Below are 27015 nucleotides of genomic sequence, written 5' to 3'. Positions count from 1 at the left end.
AACCCTTCAACGCAGATGGCATCTATGCGACGGTGTTAGCGAAGTGCCATACAACTTACAGGTACAATTGTGTTTACCTTTACTTTTTATATTTACCGTTAATGTGTAATCTCATAAATATTTAACCTGTGCACAAGGCTATGCCAAAATGGAAACTCGTGGACAAACAGTGCGAGAAGTGTACCAAGTAATGTCGGGAGGACAAAGGCAATGCGCAGTGCTTGTCGAGGGAAGAATGGTGATAACAGGTGCATGCACAGAAAAGCAAGACACATATCCAACTACATTCGAGGATTCTATGCCTTTTTTGTCACAGCGGCACATACCTGTTCTGGATGATTGGCCAAAAAAATGGCCAATCATCCGTCACATGTACACAACAGCTAAATTAAAGAAAATCAACTCCGATAAATCAGAGGAGCTATTGAATAAAATGCCCTTTTCCTGTGTGCCGACATAAATAGAAATCTTATGAAGGGATTTTTTCTTCATATGCAAAACAGAGGCGCGCACGCTGCCACTATTTTGCCGGTCAATACTAGATGTAAGCTCGTTCGATGGAACTTTTATTCGGCACCGATATTGCAATCATATACAAATCGCACACATCTGGCGACAGCGACCGACCCAGCAGCAGATGTCGCGTCCAACCGGGGGTAAAGGGTAGGCGAAATAAGCTTCGCTGTAATTAAATTTGACTCTGTTGCAACTTTCTCCACCGAGGTGATTGGCCTTGTTGCGAATACTGTGAATACAACTTAACGAAGATGTTCCGTCCTCGAGGGCACGGGCTAGTATGCAAAAAAACCTTACCGCCCACACAGTCCAAAAATTCAATACCCACAACACCATGCGAATACAACAAGAGCATTTATTCATTCAATCTAGCAGCATGACGATGCTGGGCAAAGGTGCGTCAGTGGGTCCTGTACCACTCCTTCTTCTCAGCCTCTTCCTTCTCAATCTCGGCGATGTACGGCTCAAGATAGGGCACGTCGTCCTCGAATTTGGTCCACTGACTCTCCGGCAGGATAGTGTTCGCGATGCTGCACTGGATGGCCCGCAGCATGCGATAGTTGCGTTCGTCCTGCAGCTTCTTTGGCAGCCGCCGCACAGCTTCCAGCGTCACCGGTTCGTCGCGATACATGTCGTTCTTCAACAGGCCGTACTGATAGTACTTGCTCGTCTTGAACACGAAACGGGCCCAGGAGTTGGTGCTCGTCAGTGCCTTGTAGCCGGACATTGTTGCGAGCTTGGTTGAGAGAGCCGCAACTGCCTCTGTCGTAGTACAGTCACAGTACGACTAGTTCACCTTCGCGGCGTCCTCGCGTTCTTGGGATTTTGCAATGGCTTCAATAGCTGCCTGCAGTGGCTACCAATGGCTCGCTTAAAGCACAGGGTCGAAAGTGCGTGTCTGCGTCATTACACTGTAGCATCATAGAGCTTTTAGATAAGTACCCTAGAGGGAAATGTGGCGCTAGTGTCTACGGGGCATAGAGTTTCTTACATCCGTGGTTTCTTACAAAAATTTTTGTGGGAAATTCATGAGCGCGTGCGTCTAAATGTCGTACAAAAATTCCTCACGTGACCTGATCCATGGTGTGTGCCGCCTAGCATGCGCGCTGCGAGCCTTTTCTCCTCGCCTTTCTCCTCTGGCTTGTCGATTCGGCTTGGCCATGGGCGCGGCGCTGCTTGCATACACGTAAGTACAAGCGTACAAATCCAAGCCAAATATCAGCCGTAGCCACATGCACGTTAGAAAGCGTCGTACTACACGTGTGTTGACGGCGCAGACCAGTTATGGCTCCAACGAAAAAGCATAAAATGCGAAAGAAACAGCTCAGCGAGGTGAGCGTCGAAGAGTTCATGGCAGGAGGCTTTATCTCGGACTCAGAAGATGACCGAGCCGCGACAGCAGGTAAACCTAACGGCAGGCCTGCTAGTACTGACCGGCTGTCAGCAGCGAAACAGAAAAGCCCGCTCAAACGGAAAAAACAGCGCTCTATGGGTTACGATGCAAACCTCGAAGCGAGTAGTGAGGACGATGACAAGCCCGTGCTGAAGAAGCCGCAAAAGCTGAAGGCGAAGGTAGCCAAAACATTAACGAAGGTGGCCAAAAAAGACGAACCATCGGGCCAGAAGCATGACACTTTTGCAGCATCTGAAGAATCGGATAGTTATTCTGACGCTGACAACAACGAGAGCAGCGAAGACGAGTCCGACGTGGACATTGAGAAGCAGAAGGAAATAGTCCGCAAGCTCAAGGATACCGACCCCGACTTCTACCAGTATCTGGAAGAACACGACAAGGACCTCCTCGACTTCTACACCGCCGAGGGGGACGAAAGTGAAGCGGAGGAAGAGCCCGACGAAGTGCCGAAAAAGAAGCAACTGCTCAAACTCGAGGAGATCGATCGGTTCGAGAGAGACTTGCAGACAAAACCCGAGCTGCGCAAGATCGCGGAAGTGGTCAACTGCTTCAAGGCAGCCGTCTTGCAAGCAGAGGGACACGACGTCGGCGCCGACTCCAAGAAGCAGACGAGTACTTTCAAAGTCGAAGGGCAGGTCATATTCAACGCCGTCGTCAAGCTTTGCCTCAGTGATCTGGTTCCTGCTCTGCACAAAGTACTGCGCCTACCGGAGCCTGCAGTGGTTCAGGACGAGTCGAACTCGTTTGACCCGACCAAAAGTCACAGCTGGAAGAAGGCTTCAGTTGTCGTAAAAACATACCTCATGAACGTTGTCAAGCTCATCACTGCGGTGACCGAGCCACAGCTTGTATCGGTGCTCCTAAGACACATCTTGTTTTTAGTTCCGTACTACGTCGCCTTCCCACAAGTCGCCAAGGCACTTCTAAAGCGTCTTGTGCAACTTTGGTGCGAGGCGGAAGAAAGTGTTCGCGTTGTCGCTTTTGTCTGCCTTGTCCGCACGATCCACGGCCTTCCGCGCAACTACCACGACACTGTACTGAAGCACATGTACATGTCTTACGTGCGGAACTGCAAGTTCACCTCACCAACAACGTGGCCACTCATCAACTTCATGAAGCGTTCGCTTGTTGAGGCTTACTCTGGAGATGAAGCCCTGGCCTATCAGCATGCGTTTCTCTACATCAGGCAGCTTGCCATTCACCTCAGAAACGCTATGACAGTTCGGAAAAAGGACACCTGCAAGGCCGTCTACAACTGGCAGTACATCCACTGCTGCCTCCTCTGGTGCCACCTGCTGGCAACAGTGTCACCTAGCAAAACGCTTCAGCCTCTCATCTACCCACTGGTTCAAACCATGATCGGCACTATTCAGCTGATTCCAGCAGCGAAGTACGTCCCATTGAGATTCCACTTGGTTCGTGGCCTCATGCAGCTCTCGTCCAGCACGGGCGTGTTCATCCCAGTCATGCCGCACCTTCTGGAAGCGTGCACAGTTGTCAACTTTGGTCAGAAGCACTCTGCGACATCAATGCGGCCTCTGGAGTTGAGCTGCATGTTACGCATCTCGCCGGCCCAAATGAAAGAAAGTGGCTTCCGCGACGCCATCATCGAGACGTTTTATGAGCTTGTCCTGGAGTACCTGTCCAGTGTGTCTCATTCAGTGGCCTTTCCAGAGCTGGTTCTCCCAGCCTTGATCTACCTGAAGGAGTTTTGCAAGAAATGCAAGGTTGCAAACTACACAAAGAAAGTGAAACAGCTCATAGAGAAGATGGAAGAGAACTACAAATTCATTGAGAATCGCAGGACGAGCTGTAACGTTGCGCTTGGTGATGTGCAAGGGCTTGACAACCTCGAGCAGAGATGGAAGCAGGAAGGGACGCCCTGGAGCAGGTTCTACGAGCAGTGGAGCAAGCTGCGAAGCCAGAGGCAGGAGACTGCCGCCCACGGGAAAGTGCTGACAAAGCTGCCAGAATCTGAGTCAGACTCCGACGATGGCAGGCCAAGACGGAAGAAGAAGGCAGCAAAGAAAAAAGAAGACCTCAAGAAGAAAGACAGACTGACAAGCACAGACAAGGAGCAAAAGAAGAAAAGTGCTGTGACAAGGGAATATTCTGAAATAGCTGTTGATGATGACACTGACATTGTGCAGGACATGGCCCTGTCCTCAACATCTGAAGAGGAAGAAGTTAGCAGCGACGATGATGATTTTGACGAAAGTGATTAATTCAGCATTGTCACCGTAGTAAATACCTTTTTAAAGAGACTCAAGAGAGTTATGTTTTGGGCAAGGAAACCACAGGGGTGACCTTATTAGACAGCTTAAAGAACAACTGCAACGAAATTTAGTTTCAGGTAGTGTAGACATAAAGAAGCCTATGTGCAAAATTTGAAGTATGAGCATAAGCATCACAAAAATCTAGCAAAAATAGCCATTTTTGATTCCAAAACTGGAGCAGAACACTGCCAGAAGTGATACATGACCTAGAATGTGCGATTTCTTGGAATGACTTCCAAGATAAGGCGGCGCCCGTGGCTGCCAGTGATGTGTTGAAAAGTTCCAGAGGCGGCATGCTGGAACTTTGGTCATAGCAACAACCACTAGGTGCATTTGTCATCTGCTTAGGCTATGTTTAAAGGCTGATAACATGAAAGCTACATAATTATCAGCCCTGTGAGTTTGCCAAGGAGGAGGAGGAGTAGATTTTAATGGAGAGAAAGGAGGAGAGGTCGGCCTGGAGAGCGTGTCTCTAGCCTGCTACTCCTCACTGGGGAATGGGGAAGTGGGAAATACAGGGAAAGGTAGGTGGCGGATGATTATGATATGGTACAATGAGATACTATATACACGTTGGCCAATATGCGGATGCGCACTGGAGACGCAATACACTAAGAGTAATCTTGTCCATACAAAAAGTAATCTTGCCACAAAAAGTTTTTGCGCAAACACATTTCGCACTGACTACACGTCTCACAGCTTCTAGAGGCGATCGTCTAAACCAGTCTCACTTAAAAAGTTCAAAAGTGCTTTTATGGCACGTTGGGCACAGTCAACACTCCTCCACGCGCCCAAAACCTTTTCTTCTGAAAAGGGGCGGGAGTCCAAGCTGTCAACTGTAGATTTGAGTTTTCTTCGTTCGGCCGCATATTGAGGGCACACGCAAAGTACGTGAGCTATTGTCTCGAGAGTGTGACAGACGCTACATTCAGGGTCCCGTGTTTGTCCAATCTTGTGAAGGTATCGATTGGTGTATGCCACACCCAGCCGTAATCGATGATTGAGCGTTTCCTGGCTTCTCCGCAACCGAAGTGGATGCCGGAATTGTAATCCAGCGTCAAGTCTATGGAGGCGCTCTTGTCGATGTTCGGGGTTGTCCCAATGTTGCGCCGTAGAAGTTTTAAGGGAGGTATGGAGCAAGGCGTTAATGTCATACCGGGAAAAATGAATTTGTATAATAGTTCCGTCAGTGTGTGCCTGTTTTGCTTCTGCGTCAGCCTGTTCGTTTCCAGCTATTCCACAATGGCCAGGAATCCACTGCAGCACGATGGTATGTCCGGAATGAGACGCCTCAGCAAGCAGATACATGATGTCATAAACCAGGGGACTATATGCGGTTCTGTCACTCATATAATTGCTGATGAGTTGCAGTGCTGGTTTTGAGTCGCAGAACACTGTCCACTTCTCGAGACTTTGTTGCAGTATGCAGCGAACTGCTTCTCGAACTCCGGTCAACTCAGCTGCTGTAGACGACGTCCTGTGTCCTATCTTGAACCGTTGTGCGATCCCCATTCCTGGCACAGTGTAGGCCGCCGCGGAAGAGGTCTGTGTCACAGAACCATCTGTAAAAATATGTTCGTAATATCCATACATGTAAGTAATGTATGATAGCGCGAAATGCTTGAGGCCAGCAAGCGGCATCTTCGACTTCTTCGTTATTCCAGGGATTGAGAGCCTCACCGTTGGCTTTGCCAATGTCCAGAGTGGAACTTCGGGTATGTCATACGGTTCGAAGTCTGACGGCAATAAGTCTTGCTGCGACAACACGGCTTCTGAGTAGGCGGACACAGGCCGTACGCTTGTGACGTTCGTGAGTGGATGGTTCCTGTGTCTAGTCAGTACCCTTAGATGCACTCGCAATGGCTCATGTTGCAGATAAACTCGAGCTGGCCACGCACGTGCCTCTGCAATAGTGCCCCAAGTAGACGCACATCGTGGTAGTCCTAGGCAAATTCTCAGTGCGCGAGCCTGAGCACTTTCAAGTGTAGATTGCTTCATTGGTATGTACTATTGTCTATGACAAATTTAGCCAAAGCTAAGTTTTGTTGCAGCTGTCCAACTGCCCTGAATGTTCTGTTAATAGATGAAACAAAGAGAAAATGCTGCAATATACATTTGTTGTCCCAACCGGTTGTAGGATGGGGTTTAATGTTCCAAAGGAACGCTGGGGTTATATGAAAGACGAAGTAGAAGGCTTCGGATTAATGTTGACCAACTGAGGTTCTTCAGCATGCACCGAAAATACTGTGCACAGGCGGGAAAACGGTTGCAAGTAAAGAAAGATAGACAGCCCTTGGAAAGTGTAATATATACCCACAGAATGCTAATTGCATTAAAGGTACTGTTCCAATGACTAAAGCATGGTATTTGAAAATATTTGCAAGTCAGTCATCAGCAGCAACCTATTTTACGTGCACTGCAGGACGAAGGCCTCTCCCTGAGATCTCCAATTACCCCTATCCTGCGCCAATCAGTTCAAACTGCGAATTTCCTAGATTCATCGCCCCACCTTGTCTCCTGCTGTCCTCGACTGCGCTTCCCTTCTCTTCGTACCCATTCTGTAACCCTAATGGAACAATGGTTATCTAACATGCACATTACATGACCTGCCCAGCTCCATTTCTTTCTCTTGATGTCAATAAGAATATTGGCTGTACCCGTTTACTCACTGATCCAAACCACTCTCTTTCTATCTCTTAATATTATGCATAGCATTCTTCGTTCTATCGCTCTTTGTGCGGTCCTTAACTTGTTCTCAAGCTTCGTTGTTAGTCTCCAATCTCTTCGTTGCCAGTCTCTGCCTCGTATGTCAGCACCAGTAAAATTAACTGATTGTACACCTTCCTTTTCAATGATAATGGTAAGCTTCCAGTTAGGAGCTGACAATGCCTGCCATATGCGACCCAATCCATTTTTATTCTTCTATGAATTTCCTTCTCATGATCAGGGTTCCCTGTGGTTACTTGACCTAGGTAAATGTACTCCTTCACAGACTCTAGAGGCTGACTGGCCATCCTGAATTCTTATTCCCTTGCCTGGCTGTTCATCATTATCTTTGTCTTCTCTATATTAATCTTCAACCCCACTCTTACACTCTCTCTGTTAAGGTCTTCAATCGTTAGTTGCAACTCATCTGCAGTGTTGCTGAATGGAACAATGTCATCGGCAAACCGAAGGTTGGCGAGATATTCGCTGTCGATCCTTACTCCTAAGCCTTCCCAGTTTAATGGCTTGAATAATTCTTCCAAGCATGCAGTGAATAGCACTGGAGAGATTGTGTCCCCTTCTTGGACCCCTTTCTTTATAGGCATCTTCCTACTAGGGATATCTTATTTACTTCATCCCTTTTTTGAGGTTCTGCACTTGCGGTATCATTACGCATTTTACACAGGGCAGTATTTGTGACAGTCCATTTCAGTGTTTGTTATTGGTTGATCCTGGTGATAACAGCAGTGCAACAGCATCCAAGGCAATGACAGGCAAAAGTAACGAAACATTAAATAAGGGTGTTACAAAATGAGCCTCACGCTTTCCTTCTGCAGCTGGTTCCACTTGTGTACAGCTAACATTGGAGACGTGTAACAAGTTTAGGCAATAAATGGCTGCCAAGACAGATTGAGGAAGCAGTGGGCAACATTTGCAGTGGCTGCATTTGTAGATGGAAGCAAAGCCATGCAAAGTGGTTGGAGAAACCAAAAGTGCTGCCACACGTGCCTGGACTACTTGGCATGCCACCCCCATCCAAACATGATTGGTGCAACCAGGAATTAAACATTCAAATGTTGCAGCGAACACTGCTTGCATGACCCTCCTGAACCACCCAGAGTTATCTGTGCCTTAGGCAGCGTTTCTCTTGTTCTTAATAGGACATTGTGCTGCCTGCAAAATGTGCAGTTGACCACAAAAGTTAACAGACAACGAATGTTGGTGTCAAGCTGCATGTTAATGCCTTCTACCAGCCAGCATGGCAGCTGCTTTCGATAGCAGGGCTTTGACAGAAGCATGTCCATTTGTATCGGCAGGCATGTCAATTTTTCATGTTAGCCAACAATTTCATATTGTTTTGCGATCCTTCAGCAGATAGAAGCATCTAAGAAGGCATTAAAAGTGTCTAAACACATATAACACTGCATTATTGGCAAAGTGGTGTGCAGATAAAAGTTTCCCGTCTGATTCTGCGACGCCAAGGCTGGGGTAGGAACACATCATGCTGGCCCTTAATGTACAGTGATGAGATTACAAATATTTCATGTTTGAAAGAATTTACATGCCAGAGAGCACCAAACACACTTCTGCCCAAATGCTTCTCTCAGCAGTAGCTGCTGTGGCAGACACACACACAAAACTGAGTTTGACACATACTCAATTGGTACACAAGCTTTCATCATAGACTGCACTGTCACGCTACTCACTGCCTGACCACAATGTCAGACCTATTCAATAGCAAAACAATAGCAAAGTTGGCAGCCATTTCACTCGCTCAGCTGATTGTTGGTTTTGCTTCGCGCATTACACATGGAGTAGGCACACCAATTATGGCCCTTCATTTGCTTTGTACAGACGCCATGTTACTGTGTTCTTGTGACCATTAGAAGTGATGTACGTTATTACAAAGGTACACACGTCTGGCAGCTATAATCATTGCTTTCACCTATATGGCGCAAATTCAGTTTTGCCCAGCACTGCAGAAATTGTTTTTTTATTGAAGACCAGCACGAAACAGGTTAGGTACTGGCACGGACATAGATACCAGAAAGTGCATGAAGCATTCTTAGAATGCTAATTGCTTCCATACTGGTATTCAGGGCGTGGTACCTGAACGTGGATGGGCACTACCATGCCTCTTCATTGTCTACCTGTAGTGACAATGAAGAAAACAGTTGCAAAACTGTGAATGACGAAACTAAAATTTTTATTGGGTGAACCTGTGCCCACAAGAGCAAGTTACACTCAAAGCACAATGATAGCGGTGAACACAGTTGGTGAGTGTCGAAATCTGATCTGCAGTGCAAGCGCGTCGGCTTTTATATATGAGCCATCAAAGGTTCCAGAATAATCGCTGGTGTTCACGTGTCTCCCAGAAAGTACTACACAAGTCACCTCGCACATGCAATCAGATTACACAAGGTTCCATGACAACAGACAACGGATAGAACCATCGATAACATTAGAGAAACTTCCGATATGCACAGGTGCGTCCTGTGCTGAGCGATAATGTTTAACCTTTGTTAACTGGTGAAAAAATGGTCACCCGAGAAAGATAAACAAGCATACGTGTCAATATTCAATATACACTTACACACACACCATTTGTGGACTTCGGGGTGGCACTGCTATATAGATAGCGCTAGAGTTACTGTATGTGCTTCCTTTGGTAGCATATACAGTAACTCTAGAGGCGCAGTGTGTCCAGAGGGAAGCACGAGAGAGGAGCCACAGTACAAGCCTCCTACATGGCACATTTTGGTGGTAGCAATATGATGCATCACTACACATTGCTTCAATGCTAATCGCATTAATGTTGACAGTCGTCCTGAGGTTGTGCCTGCCACATTTTTTTTTCTTCTCCGCTGGTGCCTCTGGCGCAGCCGTGCACACTTAATTCGTCACAGCAGCCACTGAAGCAACACGTAGTGGTGGTGTCAAGAGGAGCATGCAGAAGAGTGTTTAGTCAATTGCATGGCATCCAAGATTTACAATGTTGTGTTCTATGGTTGTTTGATGGGCATGCCTGCAACCTTCTGCATACCTAAAGTGTATACACAGCCTGGCTCTGTTCAAGCCAAAGTCCCTCAACAAAGCGCTGGGCCCGCCACTATCACTGCTGTATGTTTAAGTTGTCAAGCTATTCATGGCTGGAGGGGTTGTTCCTAACCCATGCGTCTGATGCGCCAACATGCCAGCCAACTTAACTTTCACCATTTCACTGGCAGCCCTAACTGCCACTTGGCGAGTGAATTTGCTTGCTTGCAGAAGCAGAAAGTGACAACAGTTGCTGAGGAGTGTGTTCAAGCAAAGAACAATCTTGAGCATTAGCTTCTGTCAACATTCGGTCATCATAATCGATGGATTGATAAGCCATGCAAAGGCAAGAATGGCACTGGATCTGGTTATTACAGTCATTGACATTGTCGAAGTTTTTTTTAAACAGAAACTGAGGACACACAATTATGGCTCTTCATTTGCTTTGTGAAGACACCATGTTACTGTGTTCTTGCGACCATTATAAATGATGTACATTATTACAAAAGTACACACGTCTGGAAGCTATAATCATTGCTTTCACCTGTCAAGAGTGTGTGGGCTCTGCAGAAATTGAAGAAAAAGGAAATGCCTTTGTAAGCTTCTTGACTGTCTTTCTAGAAGAAAAGCATTGCCCATTAACAGAAGCGAGAAACAGATGCCAAACGCACATTCGCTTTAAGGATGTAACACACATGTTACAATGTTGCAGATGGAAACGTTAGCAGATGTTGTAAGGAGTTACAAATAAATGCTTGCTTGTCATTCAGTAGCAAAACCTAAAGAGAGCAAAATTACATTCTGCATACCATATGCAAATGTAAGGGTGCATATTTGAAATGCTCATGCCTATCTCTTAATGCCAGAAATTTCCTGCCACTTAAAGAGTTCAAAAACAAGACAATCCTTATTCCTTGGCCCAAGAAAAAGTATATAAATGAAGCACCATATATAGATGAAGCACCAGCTTTAGTGACTTTTTGATTCCCATAACCTAAATTACTGTGAATAGAAGTCACAAGTGCCTGACTGCTTGATACATTTACTCTTGTGTGATCTTTAGAACTTTCTGCCATTTTCGCAAAGCTTTCGTCATACTTGAGTGTCATGTGAAGTACTTCCAGATAACATTGAAAGGCTCTCCTACAATTCAAAAATGCATGCAACATTTATGCTACAGCATATGCATGCTGTATACAACAACCCACTGACAAGCAGTGCATGCACTACATGGCTGCTTGGGGGGAGAGGGGGTCGCAAAGATGTGCCAACCTTAACGATTAGTTGGGTTCAAAGTGAGAACCTCACAGCTGTGATATGGGTGCTGTATTTCTACTCAAAAACATGCACACACACAAGAAAAAAAAGAAAAAAAGTCGCGGTTTCGCCCAAATGGCAAAGCAGCGACTTCGATAGCAAACTAGTGGACAGCTACCGTACAAACTTCTAAATATAGACACACTAACTAAATTAACAAGCACGGTGTCATGTGCACCATTCAAAAATGAACGCATCTGACTCGATGACCGCGGAAACTCTCTGTTGAAATTCTTGTCCCATGAAAACCAACTACGGTCAGATACAACTAAAGTCTGCAATGAAGCCCCGCCCATGACTCCTAACCGCCAGTCACTGGTCCTCCGCAAGGCTGCAAATAGTTCGTACTTCAAACTTTCCCTGTTAACTAAATAAGGCGGTGACCACAAATATAAAATTATAAGTGCATAATTTTATAGGTTTTCACTCGTATATTACAGTGGAATGGTGAAAGCCTAATACTTTATTAAACTAAAATAAAACGCTTGCTTCACTGCAATTATTTACTGTCAAGTTTCACTTCTGTTGGCATTGAAGTTTCATGAGTAAAACGTACTCAGCAGTGAAATGAACTGTACCATGGACTTTTCAAGAGTGAAATGTTCAGGCTCCATACACTTTGTCCGTGTCTATTGCACATCTCATCGCTTCTTCCGATGAAAAGACTCCAAGAACAGCAGACACTCTGGGGGTATCAAGTACGACGCTATTTTGAAAACGTCACGCAACGACGACTTCGTTTGCTTCAGTGATTGGTTAGCGGAGTAACACAACCCCGCGCAGTCCGTGTGCCTTGGTTGCCAACTGCTGTTTTTTTTTTTTTTTAGTTGTATCCTAGAATAGCCCTTTTAAGTCAGAACGCTGGCATAAGGAACCCTGGCAGCAGCAGCGAGCGAAGTGACATTCGTGCTGTCTATCGCTTCAGCAAAGAGTGAACGCGAGAACACACAGCACGCACAATGCTACGTGCCGCCGCCACACCTAGGCTCTGCCCCCAATGCAGATCGTTCTCAAGATATGGCCATGTTACCGCGCACAGCCACCACATGCGCAGTTGCAGCCCGAGTAGAACCTCTCCTCTTTCTCTCTCTTCCTTCCCCCCCAGTGCCTCGCAACGTTGGGCGTCTTGTGTGCTTCCTCCCCGCTTTCGTCTTTCTTGCATGGGCGAGATTGAGCCGTGATCGTCGGCTCCTCTCGCACGCCTTCGCTTGCACGTATAGCGTAGGGCACGCGGCGACGGTGTTATTGCCCTTGGACGTTATACGGAACCTCGCGGCAACACCGATGGCAGAGATGTGCTCATCATACTCTCATGATTAAAATCATACTCCCATGATTAAAAAATTGGTTCAGTAACTAAGTCAAAACAAAAAACCGATGTGTCAAGCTTCTTATGGGACCGGTTCCCAAAATGCCATAAGCTTTTTGTTTTGACTTGATCAGTAAGTCAATCTTTTAATCAAGCATTTACGTGACCGAACTGTTTTCTGCCAAATGCTTGATTTCATCAATTTTACTCTCCTAGTTCACAATATAGTATAGCTTAAATGGGTGACATTAAAGGTAGCACAACAAAATGTGAGATTCATTCTTTAGATCTCACATTTGCCTTCATTAGGTATTTGCAAAAGGCATACAAAATTTGGAGATGGGATGATCTGTATCACACTGACATATACATATCTTTATTGGGGGGACCATGTTTCACCTTCTAACAAATACTATTGCTCATTGCAGGATGCACCTGCATGTATCTGAAGTTTCTGGAATGTTATCGATGGTTCTATCTGCTGTCTGTTGTCACCGAATCTTGCGTAATCTGATTGCATGTATATGCAACGTGGATTGTGTGGTACTTTCTGGAAGACACATGGGCACCAGTGCTTACTCTGGAACCTTCGATGACTCATGTATAAAAGCAGACACACTTGACCCTCCGATCAGATTTCTGATGCTCGCCGCTTCTGGTGTGGTTTCATTGTCACCTGCTTTTGTGGGCACAAGTTCGCCCAATAAAAGTCCATTTTGTCATTCACAGTTTTTCTACTGTGTTCTTGATGGTCACTACAACGTCACAGTACATTAGCATACATTGTCTGGGGAGTGAATCACCTATGGAGCGTCAGAATTACTCTGAGCATTATAGGTGTACCTAGTCACAATGAACCACTGTAGTGAAAATCCTACCATAATGCACCATAATGCTGCATAGTCATCAGCCATTGCGAATATTTTTTTTGCTTGCTCGCCACACAAACCTGTGAGCCTAGTTGACAGCACATGCAACACAATGCAATCGCCAGTGCACCAAAGGACGTGTACATTACAGTGCGCTTGCACCAATGCTGCAGACATTTCATCTCGATCGCTGCATGGAATGATGGCCAAGGAAAAGCTACTGGCATTTCTCATCTTCCAATGCAAGTACAACTGAGCTTCATTTTAACAAAGTCATACCTAAAACAAAGATACCTCTGTTATATCTAATATTCATTATAGGCATACACACTGGAACTGTGTTGATGCTTTCCTGTCATGTTTTCTTGCCTCTAACAATCTGAAGCACCGGTGCCATTTAATTTCCATTGGGTGGTGCATATTACCTTCCTATTTGTTGTGTCTTTTCTTGGTTGTTGCCTCCGGAAACTGCAATGGCACGTCACTGACTCAGCATTGTACATCAATGGCGCACATATAGACTGCTGCATATCACCGCTGAAAATGTTTACTTCCCAAAACCTGCTGTGTGATGCAGAAGGATAACAATTGCCATGTTCAGATGGTCGCTGGTTGTCGATATTAACAAGGCTCACCAAGTCCAATGCCAAGAGGAGCTGTACGAAGGCACATGGGGTTACGCCCCATTTGCATTTGCTCATGCTGTCTCTTTACCTTTGATGTCGGTATTGAAAACTAAGCAATTGGTATGTGTTCATCTTGAGATAAATGACAATGCATAGATGTATCTTACCAGCCAGTGCAGAAATTGCATAGTTAGTATGCATGTTCCTAAGAGTTTCAAGGTGCTGCAGCATATCTGTTTTTTCTGATGCTTCCTGCGCCTAGATATACATGTTAGCATTCTTCTAATAAACCTAAGCTGCGGGTCAGCACATGTCCAATGCACTTCCTTTACTGTCCTTTCGTGTTTCATGAACGCTGCACAAATCTCAAGGTGAAAACATTTGATATCTTGTGCTGTTATTTTGATGTGCAAGGCTGTGCGGAAACTGAAAAAGTATGGTTATTAAGTAGAAGACTTGACCCAAGTGCCAGACGAAAATAAGCTTTTTTAAGTGTTGAAGATTAAGTAACTGCAAATGGTACAAAAATGAAAATGTACAAAGCACTCAAGTGCTTCTGTATGTCCCGTTCCATATGCTGTTACTCTATTTAGCTGCAACATGTACCAACAGGCCCCGGGATTGCAGTTTTGCAGTTAATTTAGTGAGATGCATGGTTAACTCCACTCCGTGTATAATGTCCAACGTAACCAGTAAGAGCAGCTCCTTGTCTCATCAATAGTGCTGCCACACGCATTATCGGATGTTATGTTTTCCTGGATCATACATTCTTTTTCCTTGGTCCCCTAAACACCATAGTAAGGGTGACATGGGTTCTGGAAAAAACATTTTTGTTATTAACTCTAGAGACGTGAAATTTTCAGCAAATATTTGATCTTGTGTGTTGATTACAAATATACAATTAGTTTTTGTGTAAGTCAACCCAAAGGAATTCACAATTTTTTGTTACATATTTGGGAGGCGAGCTGCAAAATATGCACAGCAGCAAAGAGATAAAATTAAGCAGGTATGGTACTGAAATCCAGAGTCTAACTTATCATTTTAATGTTTGTGTCTATGTTGTAGAAAACATTATGTGATTCTAATATATATATAATCGAATATAATATATAATAATCTTATATATATATCTAATATATAGCTTTCACTGACTATGAGAAAGCGTTTGATTCAGCTGAAAGCAGTCATGCAGGCATTACGGAATCAGGGTGTAGACGAGCCGTATGTAAAAATACTGAACGATATCTATAGCGACTGCACAGCCACCGTAGTCCTCCATAAAAAAAGAAAAAAAATTCCAATAAAGAAAGGCATCAGGCAGGGAGATACGATCTCTCCAATGCTATTCACAGTGTATTTACAGGAGGTATTCAGAGACCCGGATTGGGAAGAATTGGGGATAAGAGTTATTGGAGAATACCTTAGTAACTTGCGATTCGCTGATGATATTGCCTTGCTTAGTAACTCAGGGGACCAATTGCAATGCATGCTCACTGACCTAGACAGGCAAAGCAGAAGGGTGGGTCTAAAAATTAATCTGCAGAAAACTAAAGTAATGTTTAACAGTCTTGGAAACGAATAGCAGTTTACGATAGGTAGTGAGGCATTGGAAGTGGTAAGGGAATACATCTACTTAGGGCAGGTAGTGAGCGCGGATCCGGCTCATGAGACTGAAATAATCAGAAGAATAAAAATGGGCTAGGGTGCACTTGGCAGGCGGTCTCAGATCATGAACAGCAGGTTGCCATTATCCCTCAAGAGAAAAGTGTATAACAGCTGTGTCTTACCAGTACTCACCTACAGGGCAGAAAACCTGGAGGCTTACGAAAAGGGTTCTACTCAAATTGAGGACGACGCAACGAGCTATGGAAAGAAGAATGATAGGTGTAACGTTAAGGGATAAGAAAAGAGCAGATTGGGTGAGAGAACAAACGCGAGTTAATGACATCTTAGTTGAAACCAAGAAAAAGAAATGGGCATGGGCAGGACATGTAATGAGGAGGGAAGATAACCGATGGTCATTAAGGATTACGGACTGGATCCCAAGGGAAGGGAAGCGTAGCAGGGGGCGGCAGAAAGTTAGGTGGGCACATGAGATTAAGAAGTTTGCAGGCATGGCATGGCCACAATTAGTACATGACCGGGGTTGTTGGAGAAGTATGGGAGAGGCCTTTGCCCTGCAGTGGGCATAACCAGGCTGATGATGATGATGATGAGATTAAGGAATTTGCAGGGACAACAAGGCCACCATTAGCACATGACCGCGGTAGTTGGAGAAGTATGGGAGAGGCCTTTGCCCTGCAGTGGGCATAGCCAAATTAAATTATGGAGTTTAACGTGCCAAAACCACTTTCTGATTATGAGGCACGCCGTAGTGGAGGACTCTGTAAATTTCGACCCCCTGAGGTCCTTTAACGTGCACCTAAATCTAAGTACATGGGTGTTTTCGCATTTCGGCCCCATTGAAGTGCGGCTGCCGCGGCCGTGGGCGTAGCCAAGCTAATGATGATGATGATCTATGTTGTAGGAAACATTAGGGGATTCTAAAGTTGAAACATTGCAAGTGTGAATTTCTGTTGGCAGTTTCTATAAGATTTCAGAATGCTGATGTGTCCTAAGCAGTTCTGCCCTCTATGACTGTCTGGCTTTCAAGAAAAAAAAAACGAAAAGAAAGAGAATTGAATGAGTATCAGAGAGACAGTGCCGTTCCCAAAAATTGTTTTAGTCCCCGCTTATTGGATATCTACTACATTCATTACAACCATATACCGGCAAGATTTTTAGATCTACCGTATTTTCTGGTCTATAACTAGTGGCTTTTTTTTTCTGAACTTTAGTCGGTGCGACTTACGTACGTTTTTCTTTTCTTTGGAAGGCACTGCTGTCAAAATCGGATTGGATGCTAGCCCAAGCGAAGGGTGCTGGGTTAACCTGTTCTGGTAGTGGTTACGGGCTGTTTGCAAGCTATGGAGGTACCAAGTTCTTCTTGCAATCGAGTTGCGAGCACCGTGCGAGAAGGACGGAGTAGCAACGCAAGTGGCGGCAGGCCGACCGCGAGTCGACCGACTCCGAAGTCATCGCATATACGGACCACTTTCAAGATACAGTGTGCGCTGCTGCACAGTTGCTACCAGAGTACAAGCCACCCCCGCGGCCTCCCCACCTTTCTCCCGTATTGCCTTCCTGCTTTCCTACCTTGTGTGCGATTCGGCTCACTGTCGCATGCTTTCATTTGCACATAGTAGAGCATACGGTGCGCGGGGACAATGTTATTGCCCTTGGACTTTATATGGAACATCGCGGCAACCACGACGGCAGAAATACGCCTGGAGTGTTCATATCATTGCTATCGCAGTCATATAGGAATGGGATCCATACGCTTGCGCGTGACTCACGTTCACGAAGTGAAGCTTCACTGCATTTTTTTTATTGCTTACCGAATGAACACGTGCGTCTTATACACTGGTGCGACTTATATATGTGTCTTTTTGTTTTTCTTCAAAAACTGCCTTTCTAGGGGGGGGGGGGGGTTCGACTTATACAAATGTGCGACTTATAGACTGGAAAATATGGTACTTCATTATACCAGGTGTCTTTTTATAGATCATACAGAACCTAAATATATTGCCTGTGGCACATAGCATAATTCTAGGTATTGAGTACTCAAGGAGGTATACATTACTTGCACAAGAACTCTAAATGTATAATTTGTTAATTAACAAGAAATTGCTAATTACACTTTAAAATTAATTTCGTTACAGGACATACTGCAATTTACTCATTGTAGCCGGTGAGTTTGCAAGGTTTTGAGATATTTCCTGAACCAAAGCATCACAAAAAAAATCACCGCCCAAGCACTCCGTACAGGTCCGTTAATCAGTGAAGCTGAAACGTGCGGCCCCGGTGTATCACTGGGTTAAATCCAATGGTGCATTAAACGATGACTTCGCAGGCTGCCGGATCCTGTAACGCAGTTGCTGCTTGCGCTCGGCTTCATGGGCCTGTTCTTGCGCCCAGGCTGTAGCATCGGCACGGTGTAGTCGAGCTCATTCCCGGTTCTGGTCGCAGTGTTGCTGATTGAAAGCTGCCTGCTCCTAAGGAGTACATATACTGCGTGGCCTAACCATTTTGGAGCCGGAGAGAAACTGCTGCGCGCGCGCTTGGGTACAATGGAGAGCAACGACGTCACTACTGGCACAGCTAATCCAACACCACCAAGATAGCATAAGGCCTTTTCACTCTGATCCACGACGTCATGTTACCTGGCCCGACTGCCATAGAATTTAACGGGGATGCTCCCAAGTAGGCAACAGTGATTTTGAGATCACCGCTTTCATCATGCCAGCCTTGTCAATGCAAATTTCGGGCCACGTAGCGTGATATCATAGATTGGAGTAAACAGGCCTTGTGCTATCTAGGTGGTGCTGGCTAAGTGAGCACCTCTCTCTCTTTTTTTTCGCGCATGCGCATGGGGTTGCACCAGAGGATTTTTCAGTGTACAGGCGACAGACAGACGGACGGACGGATGGACGGACGAATTGGCCAGCCATATACAGCTTCGCTATAAAAACCAATGCAGTCCACCCATTTCCTACTTCCTAACTGCAGTTCACGGCAACAAGGAACTCCTTCAAGGCACACAGCACCTTGGCACTGTAATAACCTTTGCGTACATTATTGTGCAAATCTCACTTGAATCTTGAATCACGTAATGAGCTGGCCACATCACTAGCGATAACATCACCTGTTTACAAAGAACTGTTGCAGATGGAATAAGCACATTGGTGTGACTAGCCACAAGAGTGAGTGAGTGCTGCAGGAGTTACCACATGATATATGAGCCATGCAGGCACCACTTTATTACACCACCTTGAGTAAACACTGCACATATACACACACAAAAAAAAGATAGACATCCCCTTCCAAACAAGCATTACTTTTTTGTCTGTCGCTTCCTAGACTCTGCCATCTGTGTAAGCCGCTTATCTAGCGCCTTTTGTACTTGTGCCCTCTTCTCTGGCTTGACATGGCTAGGTGCCACAGTCCCACCCTTTGAGCGATGCCAAGCTATTCGAGCCTGTCTGCAAGCTTCTTTGCCGCAGCCATGCACTTCCGGCAAGGCGTGCTTGAAACAGAAACCACGTCTGCAAAACGGGCACGGTCCGCCTATGCCTGCGAGTGCAGTGTGTAGCTTTTCACTGCATTTCACGAAAGCACACACCCTGTCCGATGTCATCACATTTGCAATGAGCTCATCAAAGTCTTCTTCTTCCTTGGCACCACCCGCAGGAGGCTTTGCTGGTTGTTTCTTCTTTTTCTGCTGCTGCATTTTGGTCTGCTGCACTTTCGTACACGGCAACGTGGTTGGCTTGTCGGCTGCTGAACTTGCACCATATGACCCTTCCGCTATAATGGTCGTGGGTTTCAAGGTGGCGACTCCCGTCAGGTCCGTGTCACCTTCTAGAACTGCCCTGCCAGACTTGTTCCTCTCATCTTGAGAACAAGGTGTGCCAGATGCCACTCCCTGTGGAGCACACTTTCTTAGCACAATGTGCCGTTTGTCGCCATTGCCCTCACTGACGTGGATTAGGCCGAGTTTTTCAGCAACCTGAAACAGAAATGTGAGTTGCGAAGTTCAAGTTTTAACGACTGGCTTCAAGGGTTGGCCCTTTTACAAAGCAAGCAATGGGGACATATCGAAATCTGTTTGATGACAGGTGCTTGTCTCAACACAGATTAGAATGGAAAGTTGGATAGGTTGCTACAAATTTATTCATTTGTAGAATTCTGCACATGCAAGCAACGAGAGCACAGAAGCACCGACTTGCAACTCATTTTCTATTTCAAGGCAATCCCAAATAAATAGGGGGATCATGAAGGAATAAAAATACAAAATAAGAAATCGAGTAGGCTGTACTAAGGATGCAGCTGCAGTGGGGTATGTGGAACATCTTGTGCATGCTGTAGAGGATGTATGGGAGCTAGGGTAAAAGAATAACATTATTATTATTTTTTTTTACAGAATACTGCAGGCCAACTTGTGACCCAGGCAGGAGGGAATTCGTTCATACAGTAATGCAATTAAATACGTTCAAAGAAAAGAAGTGCATATGAAATATGGAATACATCGAATCATATGAGGTACATTGAAGGATGATATAAATACATAAAAAACACATTTTACAAGCATACAATGCAAGGGATTGAATTGAAAGGAGAGAAATATTTACAGTACCAGCTTACACAGTATTTTATTTTTCTTTTTTTTTCTAACACGCATGAAAATACAGAGTCGATCAAACTTGTCTAGAGTGGCCCGAAGGCTACTGCGCCTGCGACAAGCCTCGGGTTCAAGACGTGTTGGCCGATAGCGCCACGGGCGTGGACGCTGTGGCATTCGCGGGCGGCCAAGATTCAGGCCTGCGTGATTTGCGGGTCGTGAGCACCGGCTTTTTATCACTGGACGAGCACTGCCAGCTGAGCTGTGAATGTGACACAGCTAGAATGCTGCAGCCTGTATCTTGGCCGCCCGCGAATGCTGGAGCGTCCACGCGTGTGGCGCTATCAGCCAACACATCTCGAACCCGGTGCTTGTCGCTAGGCGTCGCAGCCGCAGTGCGGAGCAGCCTTTGGGCCACTCTAGACAAGTGAGATCGACTGTGTACACATGCGGTCACACATTTATTTAAAGTGCAGTTTTTCAATGGCATGTAATGTGTTATTGGACAGGAATACATCGGCTGGCAGAGAGTTCCAATCATTTATTGTTCTACGAAAGAAGGAATATTTAATGCAATTTGTACTCGCAAAAATAGGGGTTATCTTGTCGGGGTGATAATTTCTGGTAGCGGCTGGAGACCGGGTGAATGACCAAGTTGTAGTTCCCTTTTCCAAAGGCGGAAAAGCAACGTGAGGAGTGCTACCTTACTTCGAGATTCTAGGGTGGCAATATTATTTTCATTAATCCATTGAGAGGGGGAGTCATAACGTCCATGACAATTATATATGTAGCGGACAGCAAGCCTGTTTATGTTTTCCAGTTTCTTAATATTTTTTTTTCGTGAATGGGTCCCAGACGATGCAAGCATATTCTAATCACGACCTTACGAGTGTGTTGAATGCCAATTGAGCAAAACAGTACCATCAGTACCAGTACCAATTTCCATCTCCTGCATTCACCGTCTTTTCTTTCAATGCCAATTGTTTCACGGACGGAGGAGAATGTTTCAGCTTGTGTCTCAGTAGGCCGAGTTTACGTCGAGCATATGCACAAACATTATCAATGTGTTGCAACCAGGTTAGACGATTGTTGATGGTTACACCCAAATATTTAAAAGAGTCTGTTTCAGAGACCGAGACCGCGGATTGATTAATAGTGTATTAATATGCTAGAGGGTGTTTTTTGTTGGTAATGCGCATAAAAACCGTTTTTTGTTCATTAAATTTCATTTCCCAGGTGTCGCACCAGTCAGAAATCGCAGTAAGACTTTTACTCAGGATCACTTGATCATTGGCATCTTTAATCTCTTTGTAAAGTAAGCAGTCGTCCGCGAACAATTTAATACTTACACTATCGTCTAACCAAATACGCAAGTTGCACTTATTCATGCATTAGATAGCTTGCATGCTAAACTTATTTATACAGCTTGTGGGGATCCTGTGGTCTAATCTTGCAATTGTGTTGGCTCCCCATTTACTTTGGGCCAGCCATGGTAAAAGGTGGTGGGCACAAATTGGCATCCCTCGGCCTTGCTGCCCTAAGTCTCTTCATGCCACTTCTGGACCCTGTGTGTCTAACATGGGTGCGCTACAGCCAAGCAAGTGTGAAATTTTTTCAAAATATTGTGCGCTTGTAGGCCTTGTAACTCCTAATAAGCACAGGTTTGAGTGTGATGGATTGCACCTACTATGGCTAAGTGAGCCCTCTCACATGCTACCACTGCCGCTCGTATCTACAAGAATACTGCCGAGCTATGCCTCTATGAATGCAAGCAAGAGGCTAAATTGAGCTCCGATTAGATCATGTTTGGCGCACGCATGTGTGCATGCGACGCATGCATGATGGAGTAATGTCTTCTTTCCTCTATAATACGATACCAAAGCAAGGTGCGTGGGTAGTAGGGTTGCAAATATTTAAGCAGTAATGTTATAACATGCTTTTCGCTACATGTGGTTTTAACAAGCAACTTCCTATGCTTGCTGACTGAGCTGAAAGATGTTTCATGTCAAAATGAGCTGTGAGTTGGCAACGTGTATTCCTGTGTATTCCTTCCTTTTGTGATCTCGTTGCTTGCGCATAATCAATTCGATAAGATAACTGTAACACTTGCTTGAAATTTCAGGATGTAGCTCAAATAGATTTCAACTCAGATTACCACAAAGCTGGGGTGCCATGAAGTAGCAGTCTCCATTTCATCTTTTGACTGCTCTCATGCACGGTAAATATGTTTTCTTGTGATGCAACTGAAGGCCTTTTATATTGTGAGCAGATGATCTTTGAAAGCAATTTACAAGGCAGTTTGTGTTGTTATCAGCTTGCAATTCACCTATTCGGTACAATCGACCTCTGTTAATTCAACTCCAACTAATTTAATCTTTCGGTTAATTCGATCCTGGCCAAAGGTCCCGGCAAGCACCCATGCTTCTTTATGGGCTCAAACTTTTGTTATTTTGATCCTAACATTGGCCTTAGCCGGATAATTCAAACTTGACCAGATAGCACCCACATGCCTGACCCCAATAGTGACCCAGATAGTGATGACCCCTTTAGTGGCAGTGTCTGTTTTGGTGGAGTTAGAGGACAGTCAATGCATTGAGCCCACATCATTTTTCGTCGAAAGCACCTATTTTTGGCCTGCCCTAGAAAGACTTTCAAACAATAACCATAACTCAATATGTTTGATTGTGGTGTTTGCCTGGTTACAATGCGCACCTTCTTTTTTTTTTATATTGGGCCAAAAATGGCCTGCGTGGTGCAGTCGGACACTCAACCAGAACCGCCTTCGTAACATTTGCATGCTTTGCCACTCAAAGGCGTCCTGAACCACCCCATGGGTTTGGTGAAATAACATAATCTGCGGGTAGCAAACGCTGCTGTGAATCTCAGCCAAGTTTTGCTGTTGTACGCGGTGCGTGGAGCTCACAAGCAGAGCGCAAAGTCACCTTTCTTTCAAACGCTTTCTTTTCAACAGAAGCCTGCTCCTCATTCTCTTCTGGACACTTTATTTCGTAATAACGCGGATTCCCACACGCAGCTGCTATTGGTAGCTGTGGTCGGCTACGTAGCGTAGATACTGTGGCTGCCGCCGCAGGGTCCCGCCGCGGGGTGCCACCACGAGCCCACTGGCTAAGCTCACTGCAGCTCAGCTGAAGACAACTGCATTTGGCTTACGTTTAGTGCATCGTAGGCACCAAAGGCGGGAAGTCATGGCACCTACGTTAACATCCAAAATTAAATTTGAAATGCACGCCACGGTGGCATTTAGAAGGCAGAGCGTTGTGGGCATGCTCCACTACGCTGCAGTCTTCGCAGTGTAAGGCATCGAAGAAGGAGCAGGAGCCCCTTGGTGGCTGTGTTTGATTGCCAATAACTCCGCTTCTTCTGAATGCATTGAAGTGCTTTTTGCAGCAAAATATTTCTGAAATAGCCTACTTTTCCTTTAAATGCTTTTCTCCACTTCGACAAAAAGTGGTGGTTCAGGGTCCCTTTAATACGAACTTGAAAAGGAAAAATTGGCATCCACTTGAATTGTAGCATGAAGCTACAAAAGAAACCCATGCAGGTTTCTCAGAAAGAAAGCCTCATAGTTGAAGAAAAATGTATACTTGACCCAGTGCCTCATGTTGTCGATTAATTCTCTCTCGCTCTGCGATCGTCTGGCCTCCTTGTTAGCTGAGATGGTAGGGCGACCGCCCTAGTAAGGTGTTGATTCCAGGTTCAAGTCCTGGTCCAGTGCAAATTTTCCCTCAATTGCCAGGCTTTCTTTCTGGAAAACCTACATGGGTTTCCTTTGTAGCTTCGTGTAACAATCTGGGTGAATGCCAATTTTTTCCTTGGACGTGCTTTCCTCCACCTTAAGGGCTTCTGCAGAATTGATTTGCCATTAATACGAGTTTACTGCGATAAAACTGGCTTTAAAAAAAATTGTGTGGCAAAGCTGCCTTTGTCGCACAATGGCTGCCGGTTTTCCAATGTTTCTTGCTAAAAATTTGAGTGCGCATCAGATTTCTACTTTGTTTAGGAGCTATGATGCCGTTTCTGCATTAGTTTACCAATTTTGACACGGAGAGAGTGGGCTTGTGTTTGATTTGGGTGCATGCTAGAATTGGGGCAAATATTGCCAAATGAATCAACAGTGTGTTTGATGTTTCTCCTGCATCTTGTTTAATTCAATCCGCCAGATAAATCAATCAATTTCGCGAGTCTCGTCAGGGTCAAATTAATGGAAGTCGACAGTACTTGAAATTTCTGGCTGCACACTGTCCGACTTGTTGTTATCACACCCGGTTTTTCTTGAACCTTAACACCAAGTTTCAGGCAGTACCACTATGAACAACAGGCGATTAACATATTTAGAGCCTATGGCAGAAAAAGTAAACTAAAATGAGAGGGCGATTTTTGTACAGTGTTGTTCACGGTGCCCTTCTTACTAGGTCACACCAAGACATGCCAGTTTAAAAACAAGGAAAAGGGCTAATATGCAATGAAACACTGACGGGTTCAAGGCACACAGGCTTTTGAGAAATGAGGGATGATTGCATGTGATAAAAGTGACCTTCGGCACAAAGAAAAATTTAAAAATTGGAGCACGCTTAAGCTTCGCCTTCAAGAGTGGAACATGATAGCGTTATCGCACCCCGTTCGCACCGCCAACTCATTCGCTCGGCATGCTCTTGAGTCACACAAACTTATTAAACGCAAGGGTATTGGGGCATCCTGGCACCGGTCCCTGCACGGCCCCAATGCGCTCAAACGAGACGAAGGGGAGAAGCGGGCGAGTGGCGTGCCACCTGGCACGCATAGATTGCGAGGAGGGGGTCTTCTGTGTTTGCCACAAGATGGCTCTGCGTGTGCACCAAGCGCAGAAGAAATATAGTGGAAATGTATTTCGCTACTCATTTAACTGCAGCTTCTGTAATTTACATGCTCATAATTACCGACATACACCGCAGTATAACTTTCTACGGCACGTTTCTAAGGCAACACCGCATTCACTAGAGGCGCTTTTGCCCCACTTTGAGCCATCGAACTCATGGCTGAGTGGTAGCGTCTCCATCTCACACTCTGGAGACCCTGGTTCGATTCCCACCCAGCCCATCCTGCAAGTTGTTTTTTATTTATGAATTGCTTTTCTGGATTTTTCGCTCACGGCCAACGCCGCCGACACCGGCTTTTCTGCGACACGAGCTCCTTAACGCTGTCGCGTTAAAATGGGCGGTGGTGATGCCACTGAAGGCAGTGGTGGGAACATGAGGGGAATGGGTATTGATTACTTCACCTGACAGTTTTTAATGAATTCACAGACCTGGTACACATTTGCAAAGAATGCACACTCTTTCGAAGACTGCCTATGCACATTTGAAATGCACGCTTGCCCCACAAGCATTAGTCATTCCAGGTGACTTGGTGACTCCAGACAACCTATACCGCGTACCAGCAGGCAAGGCACATAAAAGATGGGCCTGATGCATAGATGCAGCACCCAAAACCATGCGAGACAAAACAAAAGCAAAAAAAGAAAATATAAACTCGAGAAAATTGCATGTATGGTTTTCGAAGGAACAAAGGAGTATTGCAAAGCCAATAATAAGATAAATGCTTAGCAACGATAACCAACAAACCAGATTTGAGTTCTGTGGCAAACTGTATTTCATTTGCATTTTTCTTATTATTTCTACTTCAATTTAAATAACAATTAGCATCCCCTATGCTTTCCCTGGCTTGATGTAGTTGTGACTAACATCAAAAACTAAGCCCCTCAGTTCTACTTATTCTCATTGCAACACCAACAATGCAGAATTGTGCCCACCTCATGGACCATGCGTCTCTCGTAGGCACTCAGGGAGCTTGGGAGTGATTGCTGCTTGTCTGTAGAGTCGGCAAAGCTCTGGACCACAGCTTCCCATGGAGACGCTTCGGTTGTTCCCCTACGGGGCACCACACTTAGAATTAGCACAACATACTTGGCACTTGAATAAAACTTTGGTTGGGGTTAGTTGGTACATCGTATATTAGGGTGAAAGATTCAGCGCAAACAGAAACCACAAAGAAGACATGAGACAAGCCAGTGCTTGTCTCTCTTTATTGTAGGTTGTGTTTGTGCCAAATATTTCCCCTTATAATACTTGGCACAGAAATATTAAACTGAAACGTTCATTACAAAGTGATTAAGTGATGCAAAACAATAAGGATCAATAGATCACAAAGAAAAACCAACACATGCAAAAAAAAAAGAAATGGCATAGCTGAATAATTCCCATGCAGCACTGCAAGTGATGCAATGAACGTGAATCAAGACAGTCATCTAAAAACAGCCATTCGTTCTCAAGTAATTGCGTGATGGTAGGCTCCACTTAAAAGTGAATGTTTACAGCAAATAAAGTTCTGTTGGTAGTTGGCGTACATCCTGTCAGTCTGTACTGTTCATTGTGTAAAGCAGCCCAATTTGAACGTGGACAGACAGAAGAAACACAAGGACGAGCACTGACTCGCAACGGACACTTTATTGAAAACATATTAAGATATACACGAGGGACGTTCTAAAAGTAAGTATCGTCATTTTTTTTTAAAGAGAAGATGGCACACCAGGCGAAACAAACAATCGCCATAAGGATCCCCGCCCATATCACTGGTTCAACAATGGAAGGAGCGTCAGCAGAAGAATGATGCATGGGCAGAGTACCGAAGAAGAGAGAGTAGCAGCAGCCCAGCACACCGAAGGTTATT

At 45.2% G+C, this 27015-nt stretch overlaps 3 protein-coding genes across 6 annotated transcripts in view; 1 reads left to right on the top strand and 2 right to left on the bottom strand.

Annotated features, from left to right (window-relative positions):
- Positions 1 to 851: 851 nt before the first annotated feature.
- On the bottom strand, positions 852 to 1437 carry UQCR-14L (Ubiquinol-cytochrome c reductase 14 kDa subunit-like). The gene has a single exon (XM_075673342.1). The coding sequence runs from the start codon at positions 1241 to 1243 to the stop codon at positions 917 to 919; it is 327 nt and encodes a 108-aa protein (XP_075529457.1). The 5' UTR covers positions 1244 to 1437; the 3' UTR covers positions 852 to 916.
- Positions 1438 to 1715: 278 nt separating this feature from the next.
- Noc2 (Nucleolar complex protein 2) lies at positions 1716 to 4194 on the top strand. The gene has a single exon (XM_075673341.1). The coding sequence runs from the start codon at positions 1801 to 1803 to the stop codon at positions 4153 to 4155; it is 2355 nt and encodes a 784-aa protein (XP_075529456.1). The 5' UTR covers positions 1716 to 1800; the 3' UTR covers positions 4156 to 4194.
- Positions 4195 to 18891: 14697 nt separating this feature from the next.
- The window catches only part of LOC142560917 (DNA-binding protein SMUBP-2-like), a 97190-nt gene continuing 89066 nt past the window's right edge, over positions 18892 to 27015 (bottom strand). For all 4 annotated transcript variants that reach the window (XM_075673339.1, XM_075673337.1, XM_075673336.1 and 1 more), the window contains 2 exons: positions 26099 to 26216; positions 18892 to 19677 (listed from right to left, as the gene is read on the bottom strand). In XM_075673339.1, the coding sequence (XP_075529454.1) occupies positions 19003 to 19677; positions 26099 to 26216 (793 nt within the window). In that variant the 3' untranslated portion in view covers positions 18892 to 19002. The remainder of the gene's footprint in view (positions 19678 to 26098; positions 26217 to 27015) is intronic.

The sequence above is a fragment of the Dermacentor variabilis genome, chromosome 10, assembly GCF_050947875.1.
Source record: "Dermacentor variabilis isolate Ectoservices chromosome 10, ASM5094787v1, whole genome shotgun sequence".
Classification (NCBI taxonomy): Eukaryota; Metazoa; Arthropoda; class Arachnida; order Ixodida; family Ixodidae; genus Dermacentor; species Dermacentor variabilis.
This window is presented reverse-complemented; position numbering and strand designations above follow the sequence as displayed.